This window comes from Chiroxiphia lanceolata, chromosome 8 (assembly GCF_009829145.1).
Source record: "Chiroxiphia lanceolata isolate bChiLan1 chromosome 8, bChiLan1.pri, whole genome shotgun sequence".
Taxonomy (NCBI): Eukaryota; Metazoa; Chordata; class Aves; order Passeriformes; family Pipridae; genus Chiroxiphia; species Chiroxiphia lanceolata.
In genome coordinates this window covers 15,659,115-15,673,059 of record NC_045644.1, presented here as the reverse complement: position 1 = coordinate 15,673,059, position 13,945 = coordinate 15,659,115, and the positions used below count along the sequence as shown (strand labels likewise).

The following is a 13,945-nucleotide window of genomic DNA, read 5'->3' as shown; positions in this document are numbered from 1 at the left end:
TCATCAACTGCCAAAATTAAACCAGACACGAGATGACCATTCAGTTCTGTGCCCAAAGAGACCAACGTTGGCATTCATATATTATATATTATGCATCTTATAGAAGGAAACTATTTTTAACCCTGCAGACCTGCTGCCATTTCCTCTTCTCACTTGGCTGAAAATGCAGGAAAGCAGCTGACCTGTCCCACCTTTTGCTGAAAGTCAATGAAAACTGATTTTTCGTTTTTATTAGGCTCCATTCCGAATTGCTTATTTAGCAAGACATTTATACCCAACTCTGGAATCCCCCCCACTCCAGATGAAAGCAGCTGCATCTGTGGACCACAAAACCCTGGAACAGATGGAAAGAGTATGGAAGGTGTTATGTGGCTATTGTAACTCCCATCACCAAGAGGTGGCAGCTTGAGAAACTTGAAAACTTTAATGACCCTGGACCCTGGGTGGATAGAGGCCCTGCAGCTGCAGTTAAATCTTCCCCTTACCTTGCAGAAGTTTGGTGCTCATAGGAGACACAAATTTATCTCAATTATTTTGTATTACTTGAAGTTTTTACAGCATTCAATTGATGTGATATATAACCATGATCAAAAATAAATCTAAGTTTTATGGGAAATTATGTCTTTTCACATGGAATTCTGTATACTCAGAACTTTGGAATACTGTATTATATTGCAAAATACACATATTTTTCTTACTCGTTTTATATCTAGGACATAGTGCGCACATTTCACCAAATCACATTTCAAAATATTTATTGTTCTGCATTTGTACGTAAGCCTTACAACCATAAGAAACGTGTTTGCTGCTTCAAGAAATTGACTGATATCTTCTGCACTCTTGTAACTCAGTATGACACCCTGAAATGTAGGTGCAGTGACTAATGCCATGTTGTGATAATTACAGCTGAGGCCATCAGGACAGAGTGCTCTTTTCATGCGAGCTCTACAAGTCTTGTAAGGACAAATGGTAGATTTATCTCACTGGTATGCATGGGAATATTTCATCTGGGGCTTTGTGCACACACAGAATATAAACCCATGAGAACAGGCAAAGCTGCAGCAGCTCTACAGCACAAAGGTCTTATGGTAGGGAAGGTCTAGCTTGTTGTCTAGGCTGCAGTGTCTCCCACACCAGGTACTAGAAGTTTGCCCTTTGCTAGAGGCTGAAGTACTTGTATTGCCCAGGAATGCCTCTGGAGTGCCCAGGCCTTCAACAAACCATCACAGTGATATTGCATGAAAACTTAAGAAAAAAGTGGTCACATTTTGGCAAACAGAAGAGTAGTCCTTCTCAAGAAAAATAATTGCTAGCATAATTGGGTGAATCTTCATGTTTCAAACTTTCCTTCTACCATAGCATTTATAATAGACTAAGAGCTGATGTACTAGGCCACCAGACCTGGGACCTTCTGGGCTGGAAACTTACTGGCTTCATCGTAGGCAAATCTCATTTGTCTTTCTGAAAAGCCTAGATTTTTACCATATCTTCTTGACAAAACTGGAGAAGTGGGAGTGATAGACGATGCAGTAAGAACTGCAATGGCACACGCCCCACCCAGGGGAGAGAAAGCTCCCAGCCAAACAAACTCAATCCTCCCCCCAAAATACGTTTAGCTGCACGAATGGGCAGGAGGAGAGAGCTTGGGGAAGTGTGGCAGCCCTTCAGAAGTAAGTTTAATTACTGTAGGGAGCGAGTTTTTAACATGGCTAAAAGTGCAGACAAGATATTTTGCCCTGCTCCAGACGGGACCATAGGAAACCTATGCCCATAGCCAACCGCAGGGCCCAGGCTGGGCTCCCGACCGATGGGATAGCTGATGGCTGTTTGTACCCTCCGCTGTTCTCCTTTGGAAATGCTAACTCGGTTATTCAGCTTCTCCTTTGATGTCCTGATAGGTGCTATTAGATAGTCAATTAGGCATCAACGAGATCGATTGTTTCGGAATAGATGCTTTTCTGTTTGAAGTACCTGTGAACACTAACAGTGCCATCACCCCGCCGCTCCTTTGCCCACGGGAACAATGCGGGCTAACACACAATAAATGACAAATGCTTCTGACTCACCCGGCAGCCTCTTCCCTCCCGGCTCACACGCTGCAAGCCCAGATACTCCTATTCAGCGACTGTGGGAGCAAACACTCACTTTGCATTAAAATAAAAAAAAATTATCGGGGAAATATTTCTGTGTTCTTTGCAGAACTAGTGGACAAAGAACCCAGATAAGTTAAGTTAGCTCGAAACAAACTAGTACTTGAATTTCTATGCACGCCATTGCTACCTTGCCTGAGGACTTGTGACACTTCCACAGTTGTTCAGAATTGTACAGGCAGAATAACTAAGAGCTGAAATAAGAACTAAAGCACTTAACCTGCCTGAATACCAAAGAGACGGTAGGATTAGCTCCCTACTAAGTACTGTTACAGGGTAACACCAGGTCGAAGCCTAGGAGTTTAAGAGACAGCTATAAAGGAAAAGTAGCAAAGTCTTCACAAGGAACACGCCGAGACCAAGAGGTCTCTCCTCTTTATTTCTCCCTCCGCTTCGGTGGGATTTATCAAGTTAATTGTCATCTAATTACGTATCAAAGAAAAAGATAATGGGCAGCAATTAGATGTAATGGCCTGACAGTGTGAGATCTCTCTCGATTAGCACACAACACCGAATAACTTCACCTGGTTTTTGAAGAGGTCCCTGGAGCGGCTCCACGGTGTCTGGGAGCTGCGGGGGGGGTGATATACCCCGATCCTATTCCCAGTCCCCTGATGGCTTCTCTAGCCAAATTGGGACGGGCGGTACCGTGCGCGGCTGCCGGCGGCTCCCCCACCCCGCGGTGCTAATTCAATCAGGTTGCTCCCCCTCCGCTCACGCACTGCAGGGGACAAAGGCTTTGAAGTTAGCGTGCTGGTGATTTCCCCCCCTCCCATTCTCTTTTCCTCCCGGGGGAGCCCAGTTTCCAGGTTATACAGCCTCTTCCTCGAGAACCGTCGGGCCGGGAGTTCCGGCAGTTTCACCCCCAGAAGCATTAAGCTGCTCCTTAAACTGCTCCTCCCCAGCTAATCGACTCGGCCTTTTTGGTTTTTGTTGTTGTGAGTTCCACCCCCATCCCCATTTGTAGCTGGCTTGCCCCCACCGCTTGGTCCTGCCAGAGAGCATTCCGATGCTGGGGTTTATTGTGGTGTGACACAAACTGGGGGGCTGCTCCCCACTGTGCTGGGGGGGCGGCCCGGAGGTTGCTGCGGGGGCGTTCGGTGTGTGCGGTGCGGGAGCAGGAGCCAGACTGTTCCGATCTCTTGCGAGGGGCTGCGCTGACATCAGTGCCCCTTTATTGCTGCCAGGAATAAAACAGAGTGGATGAGAAATTCAAACAAGCAGGAATAAAGCATGAAGTTTGAGTTTCTTTCTCCTAGATAAAAGGAAAATCTTGCATTCATGTTTTAGTGGGAGAACTGGACCACTTTAGCAAAAAATAAGTAATTTCACATATAGTTTTCTAGACCACTGGAATGTAGTAGTTACCTTCTAGAGAAAGCTGACTTTTGCAGGTGGAAGAGGAATTATCATGCGGATATTCGGAGGAATCCGCTAGTACTAGGCACTCAGCCAAGTGAGCATCATCTCTTGAATTCATTTGAGCAATTGCCGGGAAACGCAGCAATATTTGCAAGCTAGCGCTGCCAAAGCACTGGCAAGGCATTTCAAGTGCTTGCTAAGTATACATGTGGCCAAGGAGTCATTATGTTAAGTGACCATTAGCACTCTTTCAGAGACCGGCTTCTGCCTCTCCAGCCGTTCTGCAGCTCGTACGCCCAGAGATATAGGTCACCCCGTTAGTGCCACTAAGCAGCCCTCGCCCCTGGCACGAAACGCATCAGCCTCAGCCAGGACACGGGAAGCCGCATACACCCATCCCGCACGCAGAACCACCACCTCCGAGACTGCCCCGTGGTCCGTGCAGTTTGGCCGCACAGCCCCGCCTGTCCCGGCGTGGACCCCACCATCCCCGTGGCAAGGATCGCAGCACTACGTGTTGCTCCGAGCAGCTCCCGTTGTCTCTTGTCTTGCTCTAAACTTTCGCACGGAGGGGAAACTGTTCCCCCGCTCGGTCGAGCCGAGCTCGGGGGCGAGCGGGTGCAGCCCGGGGCCGGCTCCGCACCTCTGCCCCTTCGGACGGGCCAGACTGACCTGGGACTGCAGCGGCGCCGGGGGCCGGGAGGGCAGATCCGGAGGATGAGGGCCCAGACAGAGCTGCCCCAGAAGACGTCTTACTGGGAACACTTGGGGACTCGATAAAGTGTGCTCCTGCCTCTCCCTCATTACCCTTAGGTTGGGGAGACGGCGACACCCTCCTCCCCCGCACAAATCCTGTCCCCACGGAAACAGTTCCCCTCTGCAGGTGGGAGCACTTTGTTCTCCCCCTCTCCTCCTGAGTCCTTTCATCTGTCTCTCACTTTCCCCAGGCCCAGCTGAGGTGCTGCCCGTTCCCACTTCCCTTTCACCCTCTCTCCATTTGGTCCGGGGTTGCGGTGCTCCCACAACGCTGCGGGTAGTCCCGGTACTCGTCGGTCCCTTCAGAGCTTCCTCCCTTCGCCCCCCAGACAGCCGCTCTCGCCTCTGAGAGCACGAGGGACTATTACTGTTCCTCTTGTACGGGGTTAGCGGAGCATTTGGAGTAGAAGCGGGGTTCTCCACTGTGGCCATACAAGATTATAAAGGGAACACCTAACCCTTCATTTATCCTCTTGAAAACGGAATATCCACATCGAGTCTCACGCTTAACACTTTTTAAAAAGTAAATTATATATTTATTGGCCTTGACTATTTTGGTATTTTAAACGTCATTGCTTTAGAGCAAGAGGAAAATATTCACCATTTCAGAGCTTTCTGGAGACATTCCAGTTTCCTAATGACATTTGAAGGAGTCCGAGAGATTTCTTCGAATAAATAAGAGTTTAGTAATACCTGACTTCGAGAAATAAGCCTCCATTGAATGGGAATTTTAATCAATTGCAAACAAATAGTAGTATCTCAAAAGGCTAGAAAAATACAGCACGGATTACAAAATAATTAATGAGACTTCCAAATGTGTCTACAAAACCCGCTGCCCGAAGCGGCACATAATGTTGCTTTTTACTAGACGAATGTACTCAAGTGGCAGATTGGCCCCTGTACACAAAAGAAGAGAGGCGTTTTCAAGGATACTGACAGAGAACCTTCAGACCATTCATTACAGAAACCCAGATTACAAATGTGCCGGAAATCTTTCAATAATCCCTGAGATCACCTCTAAAGTGGAAATATTTATTGCTCTTTTCATGTTAGTTGACAATTGACTTTGAAAGATTTATGTCAACTTGCATGAGTCAAGGATCACTTACTTCTCAGAGCCCTTTCTCTGGCCTGAAATCAGGCCATTTTGACCATAAATTTACTAGAACATTATTCAAATTTTGAAAGTGCACAGCACAGTGGGAAGGAATTTTACTGCCACTTACAGAAAAACAGCACTGGAATGTTAAATTTCTTTTGATCATCACCCTCATACCCCATTTACCTGCATGTGAGATGATGAGATGCTATTTTGTAGATTAGAAATTTCAAGATCCTTTCCCTGATCTGTTTAGGCAAGATGTTCTTACTAATCTACTGAGGCTGCACGTGAAAGAATGAAGATATCATACTTATTTAGAAAGCAACTTTTTACATCTCAACATACTACAAATATGTTTTTGAAGGGTCTCCAACAAAAAACATCTGTTCCACTACTATAGCAAGCCCAATATTAAGTAACAGGTGTATCCACATATTTGGTTAAAGGCAGAGTCCCATGACAGAAAATCCCATCTAGGAAGTAGCTGAAGGGGTTGGATACTTATTTTAGAAGGCAGGGGGAAATTCACACTTTTTGCACTCGTGCTCAGTAAATTGCAGAGGGGCGGAACAGATCTAGATAATGAGGAGTCTATGCTTCCTTTAATGAAGAGGAGCTTTCTTTTGGGGCAGAGTGAACAGCTCTACAGTCCCTGTGGAAGGAATTCACATGAAAGCTGGAAAAAAAAATAGGTTTATTAAAGGATTCCATTTATACTAGTTTGTCCCACTCTGTTTCTATTTTATAGTTGCCTATAAATGCAGAGGCCTGAAGTCCGTAGTCCAGGTTGTCCAGCATGTCTTTGCAAAATGTTTTGTTCAGTGCTGCATCATAACTCCGCCAGGCAGTTACAGACAAGGGCAGCCCAAACATCTATCAGTAGTGCAAATCCTCTTTAGTCATAGTCCATATCAGAGGGTCAGACACCCAGCAAGAAAGCTCTGGGATCCCTGTACCCCACAAAGCAGGGTGCCGCCCAAAAGCCTACTGGCTGTGTTCTGCAGGCGCTGCTGAGGTCCAGGGCGGGTGCCGGCAGAGCCGCCAAGGTGAAGCCCTCAGAGGCGGCCCCTTGCCGGGGCAGAGGTGGTGGTCGGGCCACGTATGCGAGAGGCAAGGGCACCACACCGCCCTGAGGTCCGTAAGGGAGAGGGGGGCTGCAGAAAGGCTCCGTCCTCAATTCCTGCAGCTGCCGCTTGAGCTTCATCCGGCGGTTCTGAAACCAAGTCTTGATCTGGGGGAAAAGCAAGGGGGGGGGGAGGAAAAAAGGTGAGGTTACAACGGCACGCAGCTTGTTCTTTATCTTGTTATTTATCAGAACTACGCTGTCGTTGTTCACTAAGCCCACGGCACAGCCAGTGCCCCCCGCGCTCACCTGCACCTCGGAGAGGCGCATCCTGCCCGCCAGCTGCCGGCGCTCGGCGGCTCCCAGATACTGCTGCCGCTGGAAGGAGCTCTCCAGGGTGCTGATCTGCTCGGCACTGAACGCCGTGCGCAGCCGCCGCCCGCCGCGGCCGCCGGGCTCCTCGGGACCCTCCTCAGGCACGGGTTGCCCAGCTCCCGACGGCCGCCCGTCTGCTCCTGAGGACAGGGAAGAAGGAGGAAAGGGTCAGCCACGCCCGGGAACCGCGTAGGGAATCGCCCGACTCCTTTGCCACAGCGAAGTGGTGCCTTCCCGGGGCCCTGAGGGGCCCCAGGCCCGCCCGCCCACCCTCCTCTCCCGGCGCGGGAGCTCCAGGACGCCCCGACGGCCGCGGACACGCGGTTACCTGCAGCGGGAGTGGCCGCCACGCGCTCCCTGCTCCTGCCGCTTCTCCCGGCCCGCGGCCCGGCGGACTGCTCCCGGCTCCGCTCGCCGGAGCCGGGGCTGGAGCCAGAGCCAGGACTGGAGCCAGAGCCGGGCCGGTGGCCCGCGGAGGACGCTCGGTGCGGAGAGCCCTCGGTGGGGCTCTTGAGAGCCTGGCTGCTCTGGGACAACCATTCGACGGAGAAAGGGGCCTTGGTCATCCTGCCTTGTTTCAGAGATGCCGGGAAGGAGGGTGGCGGAGACCGCGAGCCCCTACTTTATACCTGAACTCCCGGAGGAAAACGTTGTTTGTGTAAATACACATCAAAGGGCCAGATAAGTATCATCTAATTGCGATCAGTCCTCTCCCCCAACAAAAGATATCGTTCACACATTGCCTCAGCTCGCGGAGGCTCGGCTCCGCCGTGTCTGCCCCTGAGGAGTTCACTCCGCCATCAGTGATTTACAGCTCTTGTTACATCCTATCCCCATGCAAATGGCATTTATGGGGCTGAGCGGCCTCAAATGGCACTGGGGAATGTACCCCCGGGGGAGCGCAAGGGGACCAGCATCCCCGGCCGCTGGCCGGAGAGTGGACGCTGCTGCTGCTTCCGATCTACCTTCCCCTGGGGTTCGCTTTTTCGTTCCTTTTCAAGCACCAGATCCACGGTTTAAAGGGTTCTTCTCAAGCCTGCTCCTCTCCAGGCCGAACACTGGGTTACCGAGACAGCCTGAGGCAGGCAACTGGAGAAACTCACTGCATCCTCCGGGACTGCAGCATCAGGTTATAAGAACAGGCACAGGCTGAGGGGATTGGAGGAGAAGGTTGTGAAACAGAAAAAGATAAAAGTCAAGGTCATTGGGTTCTATGAATAGACAAGCTTCCGGTGGATTATATAAAAGTATGGCTTCTGGACTAAAGATCAGAAAATGACAATTATTGCCTTAGAATTAACATTCTGCTGAGGTTACAGAATTCCTGTCTTTCCTCCAAGATCTCTTTCAGCTATGCAGATCACACAGGTATCTCTGCTCTCTTACTCTCCCTGTCTTTTCTCTTATTACCTACACATGTCTTTCAGAAGTGTCCCCGTTCATCTCTGTTTTTTGTGTGCAAGAGAAACACTTGGCTGCTGCGGTAATGCCTCTATAGTATATTGACAAAAGGTTCCTGGTGCTTTTGGGGCAGTTTTTTACTGCAGGGTAACCACAAATTCTCTCTCCTTTTCACCCTCTGCTCCCGTACAAGAATAGAATGGAACTTCCACACCATTGATAATTCCTATCATACCCCTACTTGATATCACTCTGCCTCCAGAAACCATGACTGATTTGTCTGTCCTTGTTCTTGCCTTTTGCTGTACACTCAGCTCTACCACCTGCACACAAACCCAGCGCTCTATTGTCCCTTTACCCTGGGACTGGCCCTGTTATTCTGCCACTCCTGCTGCATTTCTCATCGGTAACAGTTACTGTAACCATGCTTCTAGATATTTCTTAGACTGACAGACAGAGGTTTGGAGACTGAAACCATCATACCTGATATATGTCTAAATCTTCCAATTTATTCAGTTTTAATCTTATAAGAGATATATTTTTCCTTATATTAATCCAGTTTTATTCAAACCTCTTTGTCTATCTTTTCCTAAAACAAACATTTAAACCTCTTGTCCACTCCAGATGTAGTAGCTACATCCATTCATTGTGAAATCCTACAGGTTTTTGTTTACCAGAAAATTGTTTCATTGAATCATATTCAAGTTTGACTTCTGAACACGTTTTAAGCTCTGTCTTTCCTTGACTGTTCATCCTCATGGCATACTCTGAGTCCTGCTCTGCTCTACCAGTGATGACACTGTTCAAGAGTTTGTCTCTAACCAAATAAAAATATAAACATGATTGTCACCTTTATTTAAAGGTGCCTAATAACTGATTTAGAACCACAACCATGCATGACCAGAGCCCTCCCAGAGCCCTTCGTTTCTGGCCTGTGTAGGTAGGGATCGACATTGCACCATGCACTGCAGCAGCAGCCTGAGCCCACTAAACAAGCTTCCTGGAGGAAACTGAGGCAACTGGTATAAACATGTCTAAATAAACATTCAAACCTTAATATCTCCCATACATGTTATCTACTTAAAGAAGTCCACAAACATCTCTAGCATGGACAAAGCCCTGCAGGATATATATATATATTTGTGAGTTTTTTCACCATATGAAGGTGTTTGATATCTAATTACTTGAAATCTCATCCATATATCCTTCCCAAGCATTTTTGTATTAACAATCAAAACTTTAGAATGTTTACTTGACCAAATTGTTCAAGATTACTTTTAAATTTCCTCTATTTTATAACACATCCCCCCATACCCGTCTTCCCCCTCCACACCTCAAATATTCCAAGCACGGGTTATTTCTTAACTATTATTTTCATTAGGTAAATGTGAAGACTATCCCCACCACAAACCTGAGCAAATGTTTTAAAATACCAGAACTTCTGAGCATTAGACAATTCTGTTGGCAACACATTTCATAAAGCAGGCCAAGCAGGCATGCGATGGAGAGGAGACATACAGGAATCTGCTCTGTTCACTCAATTACTAAATGACAAGTCCCTTGAGTCAGCTGTACTTAACACGTGGCCTGGCAGCAACCTCTCCAGCCAGTACTGGGAATACCAGTGCCACTACCTGCTTGCAGAATCCTGGCAAGCCTTCCCAGCAGTCAGGCAAAATGCCATTATCAAGGACTAAACTCTCATGAACGTCAGAAAAAGGAAGTGTAACTTTTCTGCAAGCTTCCCGCTCAATATAAATCTTCCTGATTACTTTAACAGCATTCTGCATCACAGATGGGGCAAAATCCTGTCCTAATGAGATCAATACGTCCCATGTGCCTAGAATTATTTCCATTCTTAGTACCTACAGAATATTATACATAACTATAAATAATATACTTACATGCTACTTACATTCTTATGTATGTCATATATCTCTATACAAATATTTTTTTAAAGTATGAAAGAGTCTATCTCCATTTTGTCAACAAAGAAGGACACTTGGAAAGCTGTTGTATAGGACAAAAAGAATACATGACCTATGATGGAGCTCTAAAAAAGAGAAAATCTTGAGTTTTAGCATCCACTGATACATCTGCCTTTGCAGATTTTAAAACATTTTTATCATCTGAGCTGCAAATTACATCTTTATACACTGCTGGTTTATTAATTGCATTGTATTGAAGCAAATGGCACTGCAGAAAGATGGTGTCATATGTTGAGCTCCCAGAGCCACAAACTGATCACATTGTGACAAGGTTAAACCAATCTCATTTCCATTACAACATAAAATGTACAAATATCCTGGATAGATGGCAGATGACTTCTGAATGAAATGACTGCTACAACATTTAACAGATGCTAGTTTAATTTTATCTGAAATTCTTAAGCTGCCTTCTTTCTGTTTCTATTATTCATTAGATGCTTGTTTGAAAACCTTCTGCTAAACTGTGATTCAGAAATACCACGTTTAAAATCAAGTGACATTACCAAGGAGATGAAAACCTGCTCACACTAATGAAATTTGACAGAGTAGAGAGCAGGAACAGATAGCGTCTTTTACTCTGCAGCTATAGGGAGGCAGAGACAAAGAGCTCAGACATACCAACATGATTGCCACTAGCAGGAGTCTGAAGATCCATTTACCGTAGTAGATAATGGCAATACTTTATGCAGATGTTTGCAGAATCCACAGATGCCCTCTTTGTGGAGTCAGCACCTTCCCGTTCAGCTTTGAAGAAATGCGTACGCACAAGGCTTGTTTCGTGCTGAGGAGGTTCTGCAGAACTACCTAGTACTGCTTGGATGCCGACTAGGTAGTTGATAATAGAAATATTTTGGGATAACAGCTTGGCCTTTGAGAATTAATTGCTGCTCCACATCTTCCAGCCCAAAGCTCAGCTCTGCCCTAGTAAGCCAGTTCAGAGCCCTGCAGAGGGGCAGGATTGTGCTGAGATATTCCTTCTCTACTGAAGCTATGAGGGAACTGAAGAGAGAGTAGTCAAAGGTTGCCAAGTACCTTAAGTTCCCCACAGATACTGGAGAAAACTGCTACCACTTGGCTTTGCTGCAGTGGGGGTACATAAGATCAAAGGAAGGGACTGTCATTTTGTACCAGCAGATGACCCTTTACCGTAACAGTGGAGGGTCCTGGGAGACCAGAGTAGAGTGAATCTGTGGTCCTTTGGAGTAGCTAGATAGTGAAGCAACTCAAAGATTAAAAAAAAAAGGCAGTTTATGTCACACAGGAAGATGTGTGTTCACCTGTGGACATGCAGATTTCCTGGGAAGGCCTGCCAGGAGAAGCAAGGGCTGCTGGCATCTACTGTACAATAGAGTCTTTGCCTTAATGTGTTTATCCAACCATTCCATTGCTGAGTAATCACTATTTAGGACTTAAAAGCATTAAAAACAATGGTTAGAGGCCATTTGTATTATCAATTATTATAATCTTTCCTCTTTGACAAGAATAAGAACTATTTTTCCATGAGGAATTTAAAGACCATATGCACAGAAACACCACGAGGGCCTGAAATAAACATAGTGCCAATGCATAGATGAAAATTAAATGTTTCATCATGTTCAGAATTGATCTAAATCAACACAGCACTCAAAATGCCAAGAGCTCCCATGGCTCCTTAACACAAAGCTGCCACCAGCAGCTAAGCAGAATCAGTGAAATGTTTTAAAAAGATATGCATTCTGTAGAGATGCTGCAAATATTAATAAAACACTTGAGCATATGATGCTTTTAATGGTTCCTTACCCATATTTAAACTTATCAAAAAATTAAAATTCAATATGAATCAGGACTACATTTAAAACATGTACGGCTGTTGGTACAGAAGCAAGCTTCAGCACCAGATTTATTTATTTATTTATTATTAATTTATTATTAGACAAACTATTATAGTTTCAGGAATGTAAATCCTTCTTCAGCACTCATTGCTATCATATTGCCATTGAGAGAGATCTCTATGGACACTGCTCAAACAAAACTACTCAGAAGTCTGTAGTTGGTTTAATTCTGTCTAGAGTAGTAATTAGACTTTAAAAACTGTTATTTGAAAGGAAGCAGCATATAAATGGGCTTTAAAAGTGGTTTTATTTTCCAAAGTAGATAGGTATTAATTGTTAGATGCATAAATATGCTTTAGGATCTGGGTTGTTTTAAAAATATGAATTATCTAGAGATTTGAGATGCATTTACAAGGAATAATGTGCATATGCAAATTCACATAAATCCCACTGGTTTCAGTAACTGTTCAGAACATTCAAACTAACAATCTGATTAAGATCACAAAATGTCACACTTAGACACCTTGAAATCTTTTCGAAACCTAACAGGCTAATTTCACATTTTACATCAAGGCCTTTTTCTTTGTCAGTCTGCTGAAGGATATTTTTTTCATGATGGTTACTTCTAAAGTTACATTTAACAACATAGAAAAGTAAGAATGCATTAAATCAGAAGTTTTCCATTACATTCATGTTTCCCACAAATACTTTCTAAAGAAATTTAGCAATATTGACAAAAGCATTTATCATTCTTGAAAGTAATTTTTCACTTCCAGCTATTAAAGAATGAATCATTTTCCCCCTTGATTTCAGAGTTAGCATTTAAGCATGATGAGTCAGTCAGCAGGAGAATGAGCTATCACAGCGGGCAGCCTTGGATCATCTATCACCCTTTGTGCCCACCCTGGTTTATGCCATACAATGCAGCTTTGAAATGCACTGGTCCCAGCAGTGAAAATGTTTTACTGACTCTTCCTTCCCTTAACTTACACCTAATATAAATCAGGTCTTTGTACTGCTCCAAAACCAGTCTGTTCAAATTAAAGGGAAATAAATGTTACCTTTTTTTTTTTTCTCACTTCAAGGCTCTTCTCCATTTCTCATTTCTAGCTATTTTCCCCCTTCTGTATTCCTCACTATACACCATTTCTTCCTATTTTCTTTATTCCAGTCACTTTCATCAAGCACCCTGCAAATGTTGCTACTGGCTGAAGAAGAGAATAACTCTGGCAGGATATATAACTGTAGCAACAGAGCATAAACGACAGTAAGTCTGCCTTCACTGTATGCCAAACAGGGAGCACAGACATGTCCTGACATCCCCTCTCAGTTTACTGATAAGGGAAAACCTGGGCTTAGTGGGTGAGGACATGTAATTAGGTAAGATGCTTAACACTACCCCTGTAACCTGCGATTTGACGTCTAAGTTTCCTCCGAGCAATGCAGTGTACATCTTTTGCCAGGTTTTACAGTAATGAGTGCATTACACATGGATAGAGGGTAATTGAGATATAAAATTATGAAGCTGTGTTTGCGTGTTCTCTGAAAGATTAAAGGGAGCAGCTGAATGCCGAATGCAAATACATGCTCGTTTTAAAACACATTTAAAAAAATAACCAAACCCTGCCATTTTGTGTTTGGATGTTTCTAATGGGCAGATTTTAGGCAGACGCCCGGAAGACCGTTTTTCACGTTACCTTTGCTCACAGTGCGACAAGTACATCTAAAAGTCTGCAAAGGGTCTCTTGTGCCACCTCCTGGTTATATTGAGACTTCACATCCAGGAAATAACTACATAAAGGAAGGGAAAAGTTGTAGAAATTTAGCTGAGGCAGTGACAGCATTCGAGAACAATTTAGGTTGGAAAAAAACCTTTAAGATCATCGAGTTCAGCCATTAACCCAGCACTGCCAAGTCCACCACTAAACCACGTCCCT

General features: G+C 45.1%; 1 protein-coding gene across 1 annotated transcript; it reads right to left on the bottom strand.

Annotated features, from left to right (window-relative positions):
• Positions 1-6,047: 6,047 nt before the first annotated feature.
• Positions 6,048-7,682, bottom strand: LOC116790230 (homeobox protein MSX-1-like). Its single transcript, XM_032695004.1, is given in 4 exon segments — positions 6,048-6,601; positions 6,743-6,961; positions 6,963-7,099; positions 7,159-7,682. Coding segments are annotated over 4 exon segments (858 nt in total). The 5' UTR covers positions 7,349-7,682; the 3' UTR covers positions 6,048-6,289.
• Positions 7,683-13,945: the final 6,263 nt, after the last annotated feature.